This window comes from Ciconia boyciana, chromosome 1 (genome assembly GCF_034638445.1).
Source record: "Ciconia boyciana chromosome 1, ASM3463844v1, whole genome shotgun sequence".
Taxonomy (NCBI): Eukaryota; Metazoa; Chordata; class Aves; order Ciconiiformes; family Ciconiidae; genus Ciconia; species Ciconia boyciana.
This window is the reverse complement of record NC_132934.1, coordinates 79,822,708-79,845,390: the sequence shown is the minus strand read 5'-3', so window position 1 is coordinate 79,845,390 and position 22,683 is coordinate 79,822,708. Positions and strand designations below refer to the sequence as shown.

At 40.6% G+C, this 22,683-nt stretch overlaps 1 protein-coding gene across 3 annotated transcripts in view; it reads left to right on the top strand.

The window, feature by feature from the left end:
* WNT7B (Wnt family member 7B) overlaps positions 1-20,863 on the top strand; it is a 96,785-nt gene extending 75,922 nt beyond the window's left edge. For all 3 annotated transcript variants that reach the window (XM_072876375.1, XM_072876366.1, XM_072876382.1), the window contains 2 exons: positions 8,657-8,928; positions 20,384-20,863. In XM_072876375.1, coding sequence (XP_072732476.1) covers positions 8,657-8,928; positions 20,384-20,863 — 752 coding nt within the window. The remainder of the gene's footprint in view (positions 1-8,656; positions 8,929-20,383) is intronic.
* The last annotated feature ends 1,820 nt before the right edge of the window (positions 20,864-22,683 follow it).

Sequence of the window (22,683 nt, the reverse complement as noted above, 5' to 3'; positions counted from 1 at the left end):
TCCATTTCCCTGATAGGTTCAGAGTGGAGGTTTATTTTTTGCTGCTTTCTTTTTTTTTTTTTAAATGATGTGGCAAGCATATTTTCTATTTCTTAAGTCAGAGTGGACAATATTTCCCTTGCTGAGCACCACACAGATCTCTCAGAAACCTTTAACAGGCCATATTCTAGTGCAACAGCACTATCAAGGGCAAACCTAAATAAAGAAAAATATGTGCCTACGTACTGTAGCTTCCCTTCCCTTTTTCTTAAATGTTGTTTTCATTTCTCCCTGTGAAAAGCCCTTAAAAAAGTGACCATAATGGATAGGCAAATCCTACACATAAGAACTGTTATCATGAATAGATTGAAGTGATTGAATTATTATTAACAACACTTGATTCCTCACAGCCCCATTTAATATTAGGACATTAGCATACTTCAGGATCCAGTTTCTCTGAGATGCCGTCAGGAGTCCATGCTTTCTGACAAGGGGTGCAACGAACTTTTTAAAACCCCAATACGCTGCAAGATGTCTCCAGCTGAGCTTTCACATATTACGATATATCAAACCACTAGTCATCGTTGAAAAGAAAAAGCACCAAACATTCAGCAGGGAATCATTAAGTCCCACAATGGGACATCAGTAGGTCCAGAGGAGAACACAGGCAGGAGACAATCTCTCTGCTCCAGCTATTGCTTCCCACATACTACTTTGACAGTATTAGCAGTAGCATTGTGAAAACACAGCCGGCTGTGACACTGCACAAACTTTTCTCAATGGTACAGTCTATCTGGGAACTACCCCCTCATGCTTTGTGCACTGTGTATTTCTCAAGCCATGCTCTTGTGCATTCTTTAAATGAGTGCTTAGCACCATGTTCTGATTAAACCTTGACAAAAATGAGCAGTGGTGCTTTTGGATCAAAACTTAATTTCCCCATTTTCTGTAAGAATGAGATACAGGTTGTTTGTTAGGGCTGAGTTAGTAAGAAGTATTTGTTACAACAACTATAGCTTTACAGGGGAGACCCCCAAAATTTTGTATTTCTCTGGGCACTTCTAAACGTGCTTTCAAAGATCACAACTAACTTACTGACCTCACAGGAGTTGTCCCAGAAAACCCCACCAAGGGACATGCTGCCAAAAGACGGTCAAAAACACAACAGAATTATGCTCACTTTGGAACCGAAATGCTGACTATTGTTTACGGTTGCCAGGAGTTAACTGAATATGTTCAGGGGGTAAATTAAGTAAAAAGCCTCTGTAAATTGTTGGAAGCCTCATTACAGAAACCACTGTGGAAAGTACCACCAAGCCTTTAGAAAATAACCATGAAATTGGAAAAATGCTTGAAAAAATGTGAAAAGCAGAGGCATAGTAGCTCTTTTTAATAGACACGCTTCCAAAAGAATATAAATAGTGACAGTAAGGAGCTGCAAAAAGGCAAGTGTGAAATAAATCTGGCTCACGTACAGCCCATTCTAAAAGAAAATTTGACAAACCCACATAAGCAACAGAAAACAATCCAGTTGACAGAGTGATTCTAGACTGATGGCCAAAATTCTGGCACCTCCAACCATAAAAACTTAGTGGGAGTCTAGAGATGAAGAATGCTGAATAAGAGAAGAATCTGTAAATACACCATTATGTCATAGCACTACACATTCTCGGCTTTCAAATCTGCAATGTTCTCTGTCCCAACAATGTGTAATCGGAAATAGACATAATGAGCAGTCTAGGAAGAAGCTGCTGAAATCATGTGCAGCTCCTGCTCTAGCTCTATCTGGGTGAAGCAAGATTAAACAAAACTATTTTAATTAGACTGTAGTAGGAAAAAAAAAAGATTTTAGGGAGGAAATGGGAAATGAATAAATATTGTAAAGAGACCATTACCCAGTGTGACCATTGAAGACTCCGTCAGATTTGACCAGAAAGTCCTGCCAGAGTAACAGATTTTCAATCTGCACCAGATTCATCATTCAGAAGCACTTCTGAGCACAGGCGCTACAAGAGGAACCTCACGATCATGGATGACTCTGTCTGTTTTTTTGACAACAGACTACACAGTAATCATTCAGTTGGTACTTTGTTGGTGAGCGGAAGATGAAGAAAAAAAGCTGGTCCACTAGTCAGTGGAGTGGACCCCCAAGGAGAGTGTAAACCAAGGATAATGTCAAGAAGGCCAAGCACTTCTTGCATCAGCCTTCCCTAAAAAGGCCAATGGTGAGCAGATGGTTATAGAACTAGTATCATTGACAGAGGAATACCATCTCAGCATTAGATAGAGGGAAGTATTTGTCCAGGTTGAATGCTTTCCAGTTAGCTGTTCCTCATCTCAGAACATTTAATGAAGCCATTTTAGAGCCATTAGTCCTGACAGCCATTAGCACTAAAAAGTTGTGGAGAACTCTAATTAAGAAGAATTGAAAAGACAAATGTATTGCCTTTGTCTAAAAGAAAAAAAGAAAGGAATTATAGGCCCAATCAGCTTAACTTCAGTAAATGAAAAAATATGGGAACAAAACCCCATTTGTAAGCTCATAACTGAGAACAAGGAGATGAGTAACAGTCAACAAGGATCTGTCAAGAACAAATCATGTTAAACCAATCTAATTTCCTTCTTTTACCACCCAGGGCCTCAGAGGCAGAGAAGAAACAGTTTATACCATATATCTTGGACTTAAATGAAGATGGTGACACTGCTTTATATGACGTTCTCATAAGAAAACTAAGGAAAAGCTAACCAAATGGGTACATGCTACCTGGAAATCGTACTTGGAGGGTAGTTATCAAAATGGAAGGATGTAGTAACTAGGTTTCCTTTGTGATCTGTGCTGGATCTGGTACCAGGCAGTATTATACTCTTGACTTGACCAAGGGAATAAGCTGTGCACATGAATTTACAAATGATGTCAGTCTGGGAGGGACTGCAAGGAAGTTGGAGGAAGTTTGGGTCAAAATTGAAAATTATCATGGAGAAATGGTCTGGAAAAGAAGAAAAAAGAAAAAAAAAACAACAAGGAGGCAAATCAGAAAGACAAATATGTAGGGATCTATATGTGGGAATAATCAGCTGCACAAATGCAAGATGGGAAACATCTGGTGTGATAGCAGCTGCACAGAAGACGACTGCAAACTGAGTAAGAGTCAAAAATGTCCTGCTGCTGTGAAAACATGATGCTGGCATGAGTAAACAGGAGTGTAGCATGCGAGACATATGAAGTGCTCCTTCTGCTCTAGCCCCGAGCAGGCAAGGCCTCAGCTGGAGCTCCCTGTTGCATCTCCGGCACTGCACCGCAAGGCACAGGCGAGCCCGTTGGGAGAGCCCGGGGAGAGCAGGGGGAATGATCAGAGTCCTGAAACTGCTGTGCAAGGACTGATGATGGAACACATCTAGAAAGGGGTGGAAGTCTGTAAATATTTAAAGGCTGCTGCTAGAAGAAGGGAGCAATCTGGTCTTAGCATCTATGGAGAAAGCAGCAGTGGGCTTGCATTCAGAAAGACACTTTCAGGTTAATATTAGTAAAATATGTACCAGTAGGGGTCTTGAGGCACTGGAATAGACTGTGGAATCCCCACCACTGAAGATCTTTAAGAACAGGATAAATAAAAACCTGTTGTGAAGGACACCTGTGTTATTAGCCTATGTTAGGGTTGAGGGACGGACTAGAGACCCTCCTGAAGTTCCTGCCAGCCCTGCTTTTCTACGGTGCTTTTTCTGCTTGGACAAAGTGATTTCAGTGGTTTATAGTTCTGACATGCAGCACTGGGTGTAGTAAATTAGAGGGATAGAGAAATTAAACCAATCCCTGCTTTTAGATTATAAACCAAGAATCCCAAAATTAATTACACTGAAAATGCAAGTAGAGAAAGGATCTGCTCCAGACAGTGAGAAAACTCTCACTGACTTGTATTGCCCTTGGATCAAACCCAAAGAGAAGAGCTTGTATTATTTTCCTTGAGAATTGCTAATGAGTGTGTTGAATAAAATACAAAATTACAAAGGAACTAAACTTGTCTAAACTACTTAGGGTGCTGTTGTCTGAGTTTTAGTTTAACTCATCTAGACGTATCTATTGTCTTTTGCCCATAAAAAATGACTCAATGTGTTCTCAGCTTTCACTTGCAGAAGAAGACTTGTTGAAAAGGATAGGTTTGGCAAAAAAATAAAACTTCTGCTGTGGCTCATTTCTTCTTACGACTGACCTATATTGTATTGTGTCATATAATGAGTCTGGTGTCTTGTGTAAGTACATGAGGAATTTGTTTTGTTTAACAGCAGCGTGTAGTGTTTTTTTCTATCATTGTTGATCCAAGATTTAACAAATTACTGGCTAAACAGTGTATATTCTACAGTTTTATATTTCAAGTTAAATTACAGTTGTAATAGCTGACATTCAGTGGCAGTCTTATTCATCTAGCTGCTGACATAAGACATTTCAGAATGATGTGTGGAACAGCAATATTCTCACCTAGTTACACAGAAAAACAGATGCCTTGCTAATAACTATGAAACAGTTAAATCTTTAACCCTGCACTCACAGCTGAATGATCAAAGTATGTATTTAGCATATATGATTCTCAGCTGATTGTCGTTACATGCTGAAAATACACTGCTGAATATATGCATGTTAGAGTGTAGTAAACTATAGCAATTATGGAACTTGTAATGATGTCCACATCAGACCATACTAAGTTTAGTGCTCAGTTAGCAGTCTAAAACTTAATCAGAGATGACATCTAAATTAGGGGTAAAGGCTGCTCCATGACTCCAACAACGGATAAATAGGCTCCTCTCACCCTCTCTGCCAGAAATCACTCATTTTAGGAAGCAATGATCCAATATCTGTCTGTCTGAGCAGCAACTGCCTGCATTACTGGGTATTAGAGCACTTTTAAAACACAGCCCTCAGTTAGAATGCAAACGAACTCAAGCAAATGGCAGCAACTCAGACCGGCAGACCGCAGACACAACTTCTCTCACGGCCTGGCAGATTGCAAGAAGCGACCTTCAGCACCTTCCCCAAAGACAAAAGGCCTAATTTCAATTAGTACTGGTGGTGATCTCCTAATGGAGATATTAGATCAGACAGTTATCAGATCAGACAGTTATTAGATCAGACATTAATTCACGTTACTCACGAAAACATTCATTCTATGTTTTGGGAATTAAATCAGAACTGTCTTCTTTGACACCAAAGCAGGCATTTCTAAGAGGGAAATGGATGAATCCAGGGGTCGTGCAAAAAAGTGTCTTCTCCACCAAAATAAAATCTCAACAGAATTATTCTGGTCTGCATGACAGAAAACATTAAAAAGTCAAACAAGAATTTTTCTTCTGAGACACAGATAGTGAGCGTAAAGAGTGCCAAATAACTAGGTGACCACGATATTCACTGGAAAAATAAAAATGTAGCTTCAAAGTTGGGTCAAATCTCAAATCTTCTGCTATGTATAATCTTTCTTCATTTCATGAACATTTCTGGAAAGACTTATCTCTGTTTCGTTGCAGAGCAAGAATATTTTTGAAATCTCAGAAAATTCCATAAAATGAGATTGTTGTTCTCCATTCAGGTATCACAGCAATCATTACTTAAATATTTTTAGCTGCCTAACAAAGACTTGCTTAGAACTGATTCCAAGTGATGACATGCTAATGGAAAGCTTTGTGTACAGCAGACACATTATTTGAGCACAGAGGTTCCCCTCCCTCCTCCATCAGCATTTTCTGATAGACTCTACTGATCCTAGGACTTTAGAGAACTGCTGAGGTAATGCTTACACTGAAGTTCAAGAGAAGTTTTGGAACATCGTCTAGTTAAAACACCCTAAAACAAAAAAACCCTTAATTCTTAGCAGGATAACTTAACTTGCAAAAGGAATCTGATTTTCAAGCCAGATCTTATTTCTGAGCCCTTCTTATGTTAGAGCTGCATTGAAACAGAAGAGTAATCTCTTCAGAGAGTCAGTATGGTTTCCATTTGGTATTATCCCATGACTTGAGACAATTCCATCACGGCTATAGCTCTCAAGTGGGTGAGGGAAAGATATTTTCCTCTGTTCCTGAAGGTAATCAGGGGTATAATGGGAATGAGGGGGAGTGAAAGGTAGATGAAGACAGGATGTTCTTTAGTTTTACAAAACTGATTGAGAGAAGCACCGTGTGAAAACTCACGGACAGGTCACAGACACAGTGGCCATGATAAAATGGCTTACCTTCTACTCTGGATACATGTGGAATACATTGAGCTTAAACGTGAAACGTAAGCAACCTCCCTCTGGTTAATCTCTGAGTAAATCTACTGAACTGTAGCTCACAGTTGCTATGTTCCCTGACAGGAATATGTTTCTGCTTATTTATAAGCATTTCTACATGTCTTTCAAAGGTGTTTGAACTCAAAAATTTTCCTGGGTCTGATTTTGCGCTCTCATTTACTCTCATCCTGAGGAGGAAGGAAAATGTATCTGTATACATAGTTTCTATTATAGCTCATATTTCCAATCTTTCAATTTATAGATTAAGAATAGATTGTTTTGAAAGGAGATGAAGAAAGAAATCATGCAAGTCAACAGGATACCTTTTAAAACACGTGTCTCAGCTTTGATTTCAGCTGGCAGGTGAAGAAGAGAGGAGTGAATATTGATATGCGTTTTTAGAGAACACACTAGGAACTAGAACAGAGGTTCCCAAACTTTTTTGGATTGCTATCAAGCCTCAGAATTTCTTGCGGACCACCAGGCATCGTTATCATCAAACTTTTAATTGAAAACACTATTAAAAACAGTGCTTAATATGGCTCTGCGGATTAGCTGCGAACCCTTTACCGTGGCCTCCTGGACCACCAGTGTTCTGCAGACCACGGTTTGGGAACCACTGAACCAGACTACACACATCGTACACCCCAACAAAACACTTCTGTGTCTGAAAGCAAAGTCAGTGCTTCTATTGCACGATGTGCTCAAATAATACACAAGTCAGTTTAACCTTCTTGGTACTTGAAGAACACAGCACCCTTTTATTTTTCTCTTACCTTAAGTTTCTTTTTTATTGCTTTGGAGAAACAAGTAAATGGTGCCAAAAACCAGTTTATGATTGTTTCTTGTGTAGGATCTTTCTTGTATCCGGCAGTGGTGTAACCTTTCAGGAAGCTATGTATGAAAATAAGAAATATAAAACATAAAACTCCCCACACCATGCACTGGTCATTCCAGAATAGTTATGATATCTGTGAATCCTAAAATAAAAAATAAAAAATAGCTTCTAAGCTTTTTGTTTTTTTTTTCTCCTCTGGAAAATTTGTTCTTTTTTTCCTTCCCAAATCCATTAACGATGTGAAAGCTCTGTGTGTGGTCATTAAAGCATTTCAGCAACTTTCTGCAAATTCTTTACAGTTATTCTTTGGCTGTGGTATTACAAGATCGTCTGTTTATCACCAGATAAACACACAGAGGAAAATGATGATAGTGCTGAGAAGGGAACTTGTAGGGAAATGTTATAAATATGAACAGCAAAACACCAAGGGCCATGATGCAGCTCTACATTAAGTCAGTGACAGATTGCGGTCTCACGTGAGAGCAGGAATGGGTGGTAGCATCCCTTTTGATCATTCTGCCTGTATCTCATTGCTTATATGCATGCCACAGGCAACTCAGCTAACCAGTGTCTAGTAAAGAAAGCGGTTTTATTTGCCTCTCTTAATATACTCAATATCAACAGCTATAACATGGCATTGGGAATGAGGAACCTTGGCAACTAGTGGCATCATAGGAAAAAAAAAGAACTTTTTTCTAAAAAGACTCTTTTCTAAACCAGACTGACATCTGGTTTGACATCTGTGAATGCTGTAGCAGCATTATTTCCTCTCCAAAACAAGTGAGATACTGTCATGGAAGACATGGTCTTGGAGAGGAAATAATGCTGCTACAGCACTTCCATACCCCCTGTATGGTCAATAGCCAAGGTAGAGCAGAGGTTTGAGTCAGAGTGGGAGTGGAAAAGGGTCATTACAGCAAAACTAATACACAAGAGAAGTCAGCAAGGGAAAGGGGTAGCCTCTACTTTACCTTGAAAGAAAACAAAACCTACCCAGCTCTTGTCTCTATAGGCCCCTCTTGCAATACTTTACACTCAGCATCACTAATGGGCACTACTGGAGCATCTATAAAGGTGGATTAATAATCTTTCCCATTTGTGTCCTAGTCCTCTCATGCATCTGAAAGGGTCTGGTATTTCTTACGTTGTCCGAACACTTTTCTTTTTCCATGCAGGGCCAACGGTTAGAGGTAACTATTGTTTTCCAGTGAGCATTACTGCCAGTGACTCACTTATTATTAATCTAATATAGATAAAGTTCAGCTTGCAAACCTGACTAGACAGTGTAAAAACAAATCGTGCTGCCTCTCCTCACCACTGTCCAGACTCATTGCCAAATTCCCCTCTGGTGAAGGGGGTTAGGTGGGACTGCCATATGGCTGGTGCTTACCTGGGGTAATATGCCCCAGTTGAGCCAAGCATTTTAAATATGTATGTAATTCTGTAAGAATGAGAATTACCCACCAGAAGTAATTCCCTCCTCGCATTCCTGCCTGTCACCGTTGCTGTAGATAATGTGTGTACTTTCTTTAGTAAGTGCTGCCTTTCTGCCAACCCATCAGCTTTTGGCTTCTCTCCACAGGAAGCAGGGAAGCTGCGTTCACCTATGCCATTACTGCTGCCGGGGTTGCACACGCTGTCACGGCCGCCTGCAGCCAGGGCAACCTCAGCAATTGTGGCTGTGACCGAGAGAAACAGGGCTACTACAACCAGGAGGAGGGCTGGAAGTGGGGAGGCTGCTCTGCGGATATCAGATACGGCATTGAGTTCTCCCGGAGGTTTGTTGATGCCCGAGAAATCAAAAAGAATGCACGGAGGCTGATGAACTTGCACAACAATGAGGCTGGAAGAAAGGTATTCCAGAAAGGACGAGGGATGGGGAAACGTGTGCGCTGGAGGACGGGGGGAGGCTGGCTTGGTGGCAGGAGGCATTCCCTGAGAACTTACCCCTCTCTCTGCTGTTATCCCACACTCACATCAAGTTACCTGATGGCATCTAATGTTTACATTTTGTTGCTGTTTCTTTTTATTCAGAGCTGGCCATATATTATAGATACTCCTCTAAATGTTTCTGCTTCCTAAGCCTTCTTTCCAGTCCCACTCATAACAGAGAGGACTTTGCTGGAGCTGTTTGGCATAACGATAAATCTCTGCTTTTCATCTCCTTTGCAAAAATCTAGCAAGAGATGTCAGGGCTTGTGATGGGACAGGACTGAGTTTCTGCATTGCTGAACTCCCACAGCACTTGCAGCTATTTATTCCATCCAAGCCCAAAACACTTCTTTGACCACAGCTCTAATGAAATACACACTTCACAGCAAATGCACGACTGTCCGTTTCTCGCTGGCGGGCTACGAACGGCTGCATGTCATTTTGGAAGAAGAAACAGTTTCATGTCTACAACCATGACTGAGTTGCTTGCAATGGAAACAATAAACATCGTGGAGCTACGCCGATTTATGTCCGTTGAATAACAATCCCCATAGCTCTTAAAGCTTGTCCTTTAAAAAGTATAACAAATCTTTCTGCATAATTTATACCTACCTCAGGAGAGATTTTACTATACCCTTCAAAGTGTTTTCCCACACGTAAAAAAATGCTGCTTTTACCCTCCAGTGTTGTAGGAGACTCCAATATACCACTTCTCCACACCTAGCCCCTAAAGTTAGACTGAAATTTTCTCCTCTAAAACAGTGTGTGCTTTCAGTCCTACACCGAGCACTAGCTGCTGAGGTGGGCAGAGATGGTTGAATTGGTGGTGACAGAAGCAGTACAATTATCTCACTGCTTATATTTTGGAGAATGCTTATTAACACCCAGTTCATGCAACAAAACCTCCTGGGGACTACAGCTGGTTGTGCACCGAAACTGAAGGTGGTGTATGGGCAGTTATCCATTGGGTGAAAGTATTATATACATTCAACATGGTGAAAGAGACCAGTGACGGGGCATAATCTCAAGTGTAGAGACAGGATCGATACTCAATTGATGCTCGATACTGAGGTCTCCAGACATGAAGGAGACAGCTGACTGAAGAGCCAGACAGAAAAGCATCCTTAAGAGGAGCACAACATTTTTTCCCAAAACTTTCTCTGTTTAGGGGGTAAGAACACCTCATACTGCTGTATTGCAGCTTGGAAGACCAGCTCCAGGTCTGATCACTTCTCTTAGCCTGGATGTTTCACCTTGGCATCATGCATTGCATTTGGATGCAAAGTAAGATGGAAGTCACATGCTAAACTTGCAACGGAGCATTTATTACTGCTAGATGCGTTATGATCCCTGCTTAAACTGGCAACCCACTGTGGTGGGCACTGTGCCACCCCCATGGAGATGTTCATGCCTGTCCTGTTTTGAACATGTTACAGTCTAGATGTGAAAGAGGGACAAAAGAGCAAAAGCAGATGCATAGATGGAGAATAGTGAAGTTCCTTGCCCAAGGACAGAAGGCAGCACAGTATCTGAGCCAGGCACTGATCCCAGGTCCTCCAGTTCTAAATATAGTCCAGTAACCACTAGACCACATTGCTGATTCTTATTAAGCAAATTATATTTTTACTCTTCATCAGAATTTCATAAGCAGGGGGACATAAGCAAGCCAAAGAAGTGCGTGTTTTTACAGATATTTCTGGGAGCAGCATTCATGCAAATGCATTTCTTTTAACATTTTTAAAAACTTAATTTTTTGGAAATGTTCTTGCAAAAACAAGTGATAACACTCACTTAATGTTTTTGAGACAGGAATAAGAAGGCTGGTAAATACTGACAACATAGGGTTTTTTTTTCCCAGTAGAGTTTTTTATAAATAGTATTTTGGAATTTACCCACTTTTTTGTTGTTGGCAGTTTTCGGTAGTTATTTGTACCCATATATTTTCATTGTAATCATTAATACACCATATTGCTTCAAAAGCTAAAGATGACTGGAAGGATTTGGTGCAGCTTTTTGTTTTTGTTTTTAAGTACAATCCATCAAATCCCGAGGAATGCTCTCATATAAAAGATGGTTTGGGGGTCATGTTTAGAAATAATGTTGGTGTTATGACATACATTCCCATGAAATGAATATGCAAAGTTGTACAGTATGTAATACTTAGTGATTTTGGTTCATCTGAGATCATCTGCTATTTGTATAAATTAGACATTCTGAATTCAAGACTGACTGAAACTTAAGGTTAGAACAAAACTCTGGAAACAAGAATACGTTTTCTTTGTTTTCTGGGTTGGACCTTTAAGAAAGCAGCCATAGAGTTTTGTGCAATTTCAACATGAAATCACAAGTCCCTTCTGAGAATCCAGGCAAACTTGAAATCTGACCTACATCCACCTGAAATTGGACAGTCTTGGGGATCCTGCGTAAACTTGGATTGTGAGCCTGAAACAAAATCTGAAACCAGGAAATTTTACTTATGTATGGATGTCATTCTGACATGCTCCACATGGTCCTTATTCACATTCAAGTCAGAAATACTGCATTTATGTCTGGACACTTGCTGAACCACAACACTGAACCTCCATCTTCCTCCTTTCCCCTTCCAAAATCTCACAACACAACTGGGAAAAGCTCGTACCTCTCTGAGTAAGATTCTGTCCGTACCATCTTGCTGATCTGCATGAGACTTGTCTTAAAATTTCCAAACAGTTTGGAGCCAAGCTTCTGGTTCATGATTGCTATTAGTAAGGACCAAAGTAAGGATATTTTTCCATTGTTATGAATAGGAATAAAAGGTAAGAAGGAGACCACTGGCAACTCAGATTATTTTTTAATTCTTTGTTGCTTCAGAAGTTCTCAAATAATCTTTTCAACCTTAGGGTGGGAATGCCAAGACAGTAAAGGATTAAAATATTAAAATATTTTTATTTTAATACCAACCATTAAAATATTTCTTAGTTACAGTTCAATCTTACCAAAACTGGTACAGAGAAAAAAATCCACCAACTTGATTATATGAACACTGGTCCATTTCCCAAGGTCTTATATGTTACAGCACTTTCACTATTAAACCCACGCCCCTTGCCCTTCACATTTATAATGGTAAGGCTCACAGTTCTTATTCAGTCCTGGCTTAGTTCATACTGTATTGGCTTTTTAAGTCAGATAAGAACAACAATATTCAGCCAATAAATCTGCTATCTTCATTTTAGTCTTCTCTTTAGATCCCAGAGCCTCCTAATAACAGAAACATGAGGAAAAAAGGATGCAAAGAGCTCCCAACCCCACCTACAGTTATTTCCAACTTGCTCTGAAGTCAGTGGAAGGCTCCTGATGACCTCACTAGACCTCTACCAGGTGCCCAGAAGATCATTGCTAGGATCATTACCCAGGACTCTGACCAGCAGTTTTGCTCCCAGAGCAATTATTTGGGTGCTCTCTTATACCATCACATGGAATTTTTCATGCCCCGGGGCAGGAATTTTGCCCATCCTCAATCTCTCCCAGCATTGTCCCAGATGTGCCTGGGAGTCAGAGGCATTTGTAACTATAGCAGTGACTATAATGTTTTGCTCTCATAGGGATGTTCTCAATAGCCGGCCTGCGGGTATTTCACTGTTGTTAAAAATAGAGTCCTGAGGAATTTCTCTTTGAGGAAAAAACAGCACGCTGTATAAATTATTGCACAAACTTTGCAAACAGATGGGGGGAAAGAGTTCTGGGGGCTCTTTAACTTGAGTCTGGGGCTGAGATGCTCAGCACAACACTGATAAAGTACCTCCTTGAAAACAGACGATATTTAGGCTTTTCAGGGAATTTCTGATGACTCTGGAAAAATGAAGTCCCTAATTGCCCCTCACTGCATCCCCTAATTGGTCTGCATTACATTTCTAAGAATTATTTAAGCTAATGGCAATTTTGTGAAGTTTCTAGTAAATTCGTAATGAATAACACCAGTGACAAAATAATAAACTTGCCATCGGTGCCATTTGGAAGAAATAAATGCTTAGCGATTCCTGGTGACATGAGACGCTACTGATGGAAGATTTATGCTTTGCGGCAAAACAGCGCCATGCTGTGTAAAAGACCAAAGTAGCTAACTTCCCCATCAGTTTTTAAATGGCCGCTATGATTCAGGATGGAAAGTACAAGTGTGGTAAATGAAAACAAGCCCCCAAAGGAAGACTAGTGTAAGTCTAATGCAAATGTTACTGAAAGAATGGCTTGTTGCAAATCTGACTGATTACAGAGAGATCTGTGGGCAAAACTTTGATAGAGTAATGAAAAATTAAATACCAACAAAACCAAGTAAGCTTTGATGCTGTTTTATGAGACAGCTTTCTACCATGTATTTTTAGAAACAAGTATCTTTATTCTGGGATAAATGAACTTAGAAAGAGTAACATCTGGGAATGCACACCATTAATCTTAACTTTTTGTTGAAAGCTTCAAAACAATGACCGGCTCTCATGGGGAATCTCAATTATAAAAATGGGTTTTTCTGTTTGTTTGTTTTTAAGGGGGGAGCTAAAAGAACAAGCTGACAAATTGGTAGCAGATCACAGCTTTTACCAAAACGAAGAAAATAAATGTTTCTAACAGTTTATCAATCAATTAGGATCTTACGATTGACAGTGACTGTGGTTATGTGGAGAAAAAGCTGGCTTATTTCTTTCCCTTCCAGAAACACACCCATCATACTGACTGCCAGCAACTCAGCCTGGTACCATCCCAATATTTATTCCTTTGTAATGTCGATGGGTTTTTCTTGTTGTTTTTTTTGAATGCCAGGAAGATGACAACATCTTATTTTACATTTGAAACAATAAGAGTGTGGGGACAAAAAAAATAAAATTCAGACTCTCTTTAGAAGAGATTATTCAATTACTTGGGACAACATTTCCATCTAAGCCATGGCTCGTTCTCACAGTTCCTGGCGCCACAGGACTGTGGTACTGGGAAGGGTTTTTTGCTGACATGCTTTGGCGGTAGAACAGCTAGTGAGGTGATTGGTTGGTCACCATTCACATTATATATGTACATACACACACACATATATATGTGTGCATAATTATGCAGATTTATACGTATTTATGTGTTGTCTCTTTGTGCATAAAATATGTAGGAAAGTGTTAGCTCACTTCACCCCACATGAAATATTTAAATTAATAAGCTCACTTCTGCAAGATGCACAGCATGCCCTAATATGTTGCAAACTGTCCTCACTGTCACCTAACGGGACATAAAAATTAGAAGCAATCCCCAGAAGACGACTCTGGATGAAATGCTCCAAAGTTGCAGCAGAGGCCGAATCCCAGTTTCAAAACTGAAAGCCAGCTAATTTTATGCTCCTGTAAGCCTAAAATATTCTTCAAAATGTGACTTTGTTTCCTAAGTCTTTTCAGCTATTTAAAGAATGTGACTTTCCAGGTTTTACAGCCCTGAGTTCATCATTTGCTGTAAGTTTCTTTCTCTAAAAGAGACAAACTATTTCACTGCACATCCTTTGTGAGAGCACTCATGAAAGAAAAGCTTTCAATAGTTGTGCTTCATGGCATACTTTCCTACTTAAATTGACTTGCAGACAGATATAAATCCAATTTCAAAAAGTTTGGTGTTACCGCTTGGGTGGGTTGGATGGATAACTAATGCTTATCCATATGCCCTGAATATGTAAGCTTTGGCTCAAAATCTCATGAGGATAGTTCTCCTGCTTCCAGTTGGGCTGGATTTACTAGCCTATTTTTTTCTTCCAGAAACACACCCTTAGCATTGGCTGCCAGAAGCTACATCTGGTACTATCCTACTTTTTGAACATTTTGCTTTAAAATTAGAGGGGGAGAATAGCCAAATATTTTAGGACTTGCTAAATGGTTTTATTCTAGAAATGCATATGCCCATGCATACCATGCAATGTATGCAAGACAGATATCATCCATCTAGTAAAATATTGCTGTACCCCCTCAAACCTGATATCTCTATACTGCCTGACAGAATAAAACCAGCAATGAAATATTTTTAACCCTTTAAGATGGTATTTAAAATCTTACCTTCAAGCTTTACAGCAAATTCACCAGAAATGCGAGTGAAATACTGCAGTCGCATTTGGTTTGGGATTGCTTTAAAGGCTGCTTCTCAATATTTTTTATTTTTGCAACATTTCACTGTAAAAATAAAATTCAGAAAGTTTTAACCAATTGCAGCAGTTTATTGCTCAAACTTAGAAGCTATTTTCTCTTCTTCTAGAAGGTAAGGAAGAAGCACAGGTGGGTTAGGCGCTGTAGGCCATCCTCATCATAGTGGGGACTTTCATCTGATGGGCAGGAGGTCTCAAAATCCCAGGCTTATTTTCCTGCTAGCCAAGAGGAGAACTTGGGTGAAGAGACCAGTGGGCCTTCTTCAGTTTTTTTAATGCCTTCAGTGGGAATAGTATGGGAGTGGGTGCCTTACCTAGGGAGGCAGGTGAAGGGTAGGAGGAGGTGAATTGACACCTCTTGGTACGCCAGAGAGTCCCCAGCCCTGCTGAGCTCTGGCCAGCGCCAGGGAAAAGCTGTCTTGCGCTGTGGCTGGATGCTGACCCACTGCAAAGCAGAGGCTCCCTACTCCCATCAAACTAAACAGTAAGAAAAACAGGGATGTGACAAGAGAGGGAGTAAGCACAGTAATTCAGTTCCCCATCTCCCATCCCACAGAGTATAAATACTGGTTTGATGCTCGATGGAGCAGACTTAGAGAGGAGCAGAAAGAAAAATATGCAGCTGCAGCACCCATATTCCTCTCCTGCTGGCTCCATGTCTTCTCTTCACAGGGCTGGGCACAACCCGAGGAGACATGACATGAACTGCTCAGTTTTGGGCTCTATGATCTGCTATTAATTAAGAATATTTTCAGGACATTTTTATTAGAGGAGTAGCATTACACCGTACTGATGTTAGTTACACCCCTGGCTATCCTAGTTAAAAAGCCAAACTCAAACAAACCCAACTTTGTTTCCCAGATGGGTCCATGAGATCAGCATTTCGTCAGCTGTGGTGGACCCCAGGCTGCACTTGAGAGTAAGGTTAGGCAGTGCCCACACGCCATCAGCTTGCATGGCTGCAGCCGCTCGAGTAGCAAAGGGGTGGTGACATCTTATGACCAGGATCCTTCTCTTTTGGTACTGGTATTACCCAAAACAAAAGTTGATCACTTGCATATTTGATGGGGGAAAACTCCTAAAGTCTTCTGTTTCTTTTTGATACTGCAGTCAAAAAAGTAATATGGATTTTGTTACGTTCAACATCTGGTCCAAAAATGTGCATTTCCACTAAGGAAAACACAAACCAGAAAAAGCAAGCCAAAACAAACACACACAAAATGTTACTATTGTTTTTACATATTTTATCCAGATAGGATTTTTAATATGTACAGAAACTGTATCTGATGTTATGCAGTTGGGTCTAGATATGGAACTTGAAAAAATGAATTTCTTTTCATGCGTATCATTTTGTTTTATTTCAGTCTTCGCAAGTCTTTTTCTACTTAACTGGCAGCGGACTACCCTCAAATTGCATTTTCAGTGTATGATTTATATAGGTATAAAAATATGTGGGATAAGAAAGCTTTGACATTATATTTCACAATTCATTTAACAAAGTACCAGTAGTTAGAAAATTTTACTTGGCAAGATGATACTGGGGTGGGAGTGGGCCTGTATGTGGAAAAGGGACCTAAGGAATGTTCCTACGATTAGTCTGAGGCAGCACAGTCCAACGATGGGAATTTGCTTTGGGAGGTAGATCTTGCTGTAAACCATTCAAGATTAGATACGAGGCACTGACATATGACAAATGAAACTGCTGAGAGAGTGGGTCGTATGAGCTAATGATTTTCAATCTTTAATCAAGCATCTAGCTTGGCATAATGTATTAGATTTGAGTAAATAAGTACCTTTAGGGCTCAGGGTCAAAGCTTTGATGGGAATTTTGCTGAGGAATACTGAACTGGAGGGGACATTTAGGAAGAAAAACATTAGTTGCTCTTCATTCACAGCGAACAGGGTCAAATCCTGCCACTTTTGCCAGGTCCAGTGGCACCTTGCTGGCAAGTGGAAAGCTGCTCGAGAGACCACGCAGCAAGGTGCGGCTTGCCATCTACACGGTAAGCTGCAAAGCAGCAGCGGCAGGGCATACGTGGGGACCTCCGTGTGGCACTTCATGGAGCTTTACAGACATACCTCTGGGAAAGCTGGAGTGTGCTGGCTTGTCAGCAAAGAGGAATGCTCTGCAGCATCTGGGTGGAAAGGGAAAAAAAGTCTTGCTTAGAATCTGCTTAGTTTGGGCCTTGTATTCCCTGACCTCCAAGTTTTTGGGCACAATTCTATACCCACAGCTGACTGTGGGCACACAAATTATAGCATTCAGGAATTTAACTACCTGATGATTGGGCCTGCGCTCAGTGTTGTAACCCCAAGCATTCCACATTCATGAGAGAAGCCTCCAAAAAAATAAAAAAACCTGCGAGATTGGCTTCAGGATCATGAATTAATACTTTTTGAAACTTCTGCTTTTTTGAGCCTGCGTGGCTTGCATTTGCAAGTTCTTCCACCATCATAAACAGTGGGAACCTTTGAAAAAATACAGCAGTGAAAACAGACTTCTGTACAGCAAAATGACTCACGAAACTGGATCGTCAGAAAGACAACAAAAAAAGAAATCAAGACTTAGGATAAAGTTGCTGGAGATTGTACTACAGAGGGTGCCAAGCAGTGCTGTATATAAATGGCAGCATCTCAACCAACTGCACACACACATCCATATATAAATGTACATATACAAAGGTACCACCTAGGACACCAGCATGGGTGGTATCTTTGTTCCTTCAGGAACAATGACACTTTCTGTTGTAGCAGGGAAGCACATCAGTGACAGAGACGGAGGCTCCTTAGAACAGTGTCCAGAGCGTTGAGCCCACACAAGAATAAGGAGCCTCACAAGCTTCACCTCCTCCCACTCTGAGCGAGTTACTGACTTGACCTTTTCAACCAAAATCCAGACATCAGAAACACATGCAGAACATGACAAAATGCGTACTAAACCACAAGCCTGCTCTTCACCAAGACTTGCTACTTAGGGAGAAGAGGAGCAGATCCATCCCATTAGTAATGCCTTCCTGGAAGTCCTTAGATCCTATAGTGCTTTGTGGTGAAGGGGTAGGGAAGGTTGCCTCCATCCACCTTTTGTCACGGATTTTGCTGCAGTGTTTTTGGCTGCAACTGTATGTTGATCAGTGGTTGAAAGAGAGAGCTGTAGAAACAGGCTAGTTTGAAAAAAAAGTATTTCAGCAATATCAAGCAAAACTTATAAAAAACTTATGTGTATATATATGTGTGTATATATACATATATGTTTATGTGTATATATACATGCACATCTAAATATTGATAGCTTATTCTAACCCAGATTTGTGTAACAGGATTGGAATCTTGTTTGGGGGTCTTTGAAAAAAATCACATCCTTCTGTATAGGCATGAGGTAGAGACAGAGGAATCCTGAAAGACTCTGGAGTATTTCATAAGCCATCCCTCTACTCACTGCTACTGAAATGCAGCCACCACAGCAGAAGGCATCAAATTTTCCAGCTTCTTTTTTTTTCTGTAGGGAAGACAGGAAGATGATACCGTTTGTTGGAGAGCAGTGGCCTTTCCAGTGTCCACAAAAAGCAGCTCATCATAGCCTTGCTGATTTTCTTTTTAGAATAATTGCAGCGATAGTAGCTTCTTCCCTAATCCAGTAAACCTTCCTGGAAATCACCTTTTCTGCCTCTGAAAGGCTAACTTGACCTTGACCTGGGAAAAGCCTGTGGTTCCAGAAGGTCTAAGGTATTTTTGAATAGGATGCTCAGCTATCTTGTACTTGCTACTGTATGTTGGCAAGGGAGAATCAAAACTAAATATTCTCTTTAATATTGAAACCCCAGAAATTTGGGAAAAAACAAAACATACAATTTAAGTGAAACTCAAACAACTCAGGAGGGTGCCCTCTATTTGCAGGGATAACCAGTTCTGTATAGCTTTTATTTTAAGGCCAGTTTCTTAAGCAGTAAGCATTTTTTACTTCCCTTCTACTTCATTACGCCATTGTACTCAGATTTCGGCCCTTTTATCCTCTGCCCATTTCAGTCATGTTCTGGGATCTGCAACGAAACCACTACAGGAGATGGTCTGCAGCATCAGTAATGCTTTAAGACAAGCTCAGTAGCTCATATTTCTTTGTTAGCATCCCATTGCAAAGGGGAAAGATCAGTTTGCTTTGTTCTTAGGTCTTGATTTTCATAAGCTAATGATGACTGTGGGTGTAATTGTGGTCAGGCTTAAGTGGTAGCGCGAGGGCAGAAAAACAGAGAGGCGCTTCCGTGAGGCCGGTTTCCCCTCTGCCGCACACATGGAGCAGGCGGGCATCTGCTTGCCTTCCCCCAGGCATATGGCCCTGCCTGGGGAAGGAGGGATGTGCCAGCCATGGCATGGCTTGGCTGCAGCAGAGGTGGGAGGTCGAGAGTGGAGCGTGAGCCCGAGCACCCGCCAGTCTGGGTCCCTTATAGGGACCATCTGATGCTGGATTAACCTCCTCCAGGTTAACCTCCTCTAGCAATAGCAATAATAAATGCTCTCACTTCTCTTTGGCTCACCGCTTAGCAGGACCCTTCAGTGGATTGTATTTCCTCTAATGTTGCGCAATCGTTGCCCTGGTGCAAAAAATGTATTTGTGGGTGAACATTTGCTTGATATTTGGGCTAGATACTGCAAGGAGTGCTGCTTTTAAAGAGGATGGTGTGCTCTGTGGAATAGTTAATAGGTATGCTGGTATTACCACTGCCGGTATAGGCGAAATTCTTAATTTCTGCAGTGAACATGAATGCCTATTCGGCCACACAGTATATATTGTTCTGTGATATTAAAGCTGGTCAAAATTTTTTAAACGTTCTTTGAACATTACTTAAAGCAATTAAGATTAAATATTCTGAAACTTAAACCATTTTTTTTCTTCTGTTTTCAAACTGAAAATGGTTTGAAAAATTTTTTTAAGTCACTGGAGTCCCATGAATTACTTTGGCTCTAAAGACACATCTTCTGAAATTTAAGTAAATATTCTCCGATATTTGGAAACAGAATGCAGATGTTTCTAATAAAATGACAAAATGCTGTGTTTCCAACCAAGCGCCATGTAAAATAAAATGTGTTACAAGCATTCTGCTGGGAGGTGAGAAGATTTATGAGCATGCATTTGAAAAATTTCAACCCGAGTAAAGAATATTCATATGAACTAAACAGACTGAGATTTAGGCAAGCTTGCAATACCGTTTTCCTGCAGTAACAATATGCAAATGTCTGTACACATAGGTTCTCGAAGAGAGAATGAAATTGGAGTGCAAGTGCCACGGAGTTTCAGGTTCCTGTACAACTAAGACCTGCTGGACCACGCTTCCTAAATTCAGAGAGATTGGATATATTTTGAAAGAGAAATACAATGCTGCAGTGCAGGTGGAGGTGGTACGAGCCAGTAGACTAAGACAGCCAACCTTCCTGAAGATCAAGCAGATTAAGAGTTACCAGAAACCCATGGAAACGGATTTAGTGTATATCGAAAAGTCACCCAACTACTGTGAGGAAGATGCTTCCACAGGGAGCGTCGGTACCCAGGGACGACTCTGCAACCGTACCTCTCCCAATGCGGATGGGTGCGACATGATGTGCTGTGGAAGAGGGTACAACACACACCAGTACACCAAGGTGTGGCAATGTAATTGCAAATTCCACTGGTGCTGCTTTGTGAAGTGCAACACGTGTAGCGAGCGGACAGAGGTGTTCACCTGCAAATAACGGCATCATGTGCAAATGAACAGAACAAATCACCATGAGTGAAGAAAGTGGAGTACAACAAACGACGACAGCATCATTTTGCACATCTAATCTTCTTTGGGAAAAAAAGCCCCAACCAACACCACGACAACCAATCCCTCCCCACTACTTACACTTCTAAGGATGGTGCATTTTGGCTGGCTGGCTGTTGTAACTGCTTTGGAAACAAGGGCAACAGGATTAAGGTGATGTTGACAACCACATGATACTTTCTCCCCCCCCCTTTTTTTTTTTTTAACTACAATCTGGGTGTTGTAGAGTTCTCCTAGTAAGTGTTTTAAGTTATACATATCAGAGAAGCTGATTGCATTGCAGCTCCCATGAAATTTAAAAGAAAAAGACACTTTCTCCTATTTTACAACAACAAAACCACCGAGCCCTGTGCAAATAGAGACTTTTTTTTAAGGAAATGAAATCTTCACTGACTAGAACACAGCAATCTTGCTGCAAAAAACTAAATTTCTAAGAAAGCAGGTAGAGAGAAAACAACTGGTAGGGAGACAAAATCTATGGCGGAAATACTCTACTATCAGTTTGGAAAAAAAAAAGTTCACAAAATTACATCAGCTGCCAGTGACACTGGAACTCTTTGAATGAACATTAAAAATAATTATTTATGTTTTTAATAGTATCAAAAAATTCTAAGCACTAACGGGTAGCTATGTCTTAATTCTGTACTAAATGTAAACTTATTGGAACTCTGACTTTATGATTTTTGTATTTGGTTCTCCCTAAGTTCTTCAATGCTACTGATCTGTTGTCACTCCACTATTAGAGAGTTCAATTACTGTAGGCCTTAAGCAATTACCAGAACTGAGCAAAAAGATCATGCAAAACTGTGGTTACAAATGCTTGATAAAGACTTTTCCTGCTTGCCTCCTGAATAAGAATGACTCTTTTTAGACTCAGGCTTGAGGCATGGAGCACCTGCCCTCAGCTCCTTGTAGGGAGTTTTAGGATACAAAGACATGCTTCGACAAATAAAGGTTTTGCTTTGCCGTCAAATGCACTGGCAGGATCTTCCAAGCATTGCATTTTGCCTTTAACGGTTGAAAGTTAATATTACCAATAGTTTTAAATAACTTATGCTCAGTATGAACTGAGAAGTTAATAAAAATATGGTAACTGAGCTCTAGGTTGCTGCAACCTGTGAGCTGTGGTGGCTTCACAAGTGTAAGAAAGCTAAAATTTGGGTTAGTCTGTGTTGCTGTTATTCTAAGGTTGGCAATAATGTACCCCCTGGTAAATAGATGAATGTTAAGAAAGAAGCTGACTTTTTACACCAGCACTCAATTATAATTCACACACCTTTTCCCTATGAGAGTTTTTTAAAAAAATCCTCAGATATTTTACTACTGTAAAATCTAGTGTTTTTAACCCCAAGAGCCAGATATGCCCATTTACAACACAGCACATTTAATCATGAAAATGTTTGCTTGTAGCAAGGGTCCCTACCTGATTTTCTGAAAACTTGGATTAAAAATTTCCTAACGTCTGCATATCTGCATTTCTAGCTTTTGTTTCATTTTATTACTTTTATTGAGGGGCTGCACAGCCTTGAGCCCTCCCCACCTGACATGGAAGCACTTGTCACACCACATGGTGCTCTTGGGGCAAGGGGCTGGTGGAGCTACCGCTCTACCAGTTCCCATGCTGGATACGTGAATGAGCCAGGATTACCTCCGTATTTTACGGACCTGCATTATCAAAAGTCACTCATCACCTGGGGACTTTCGTTTGAACACTCATGAGGACCTGCCTTCTGACCCCAAGCACTTACC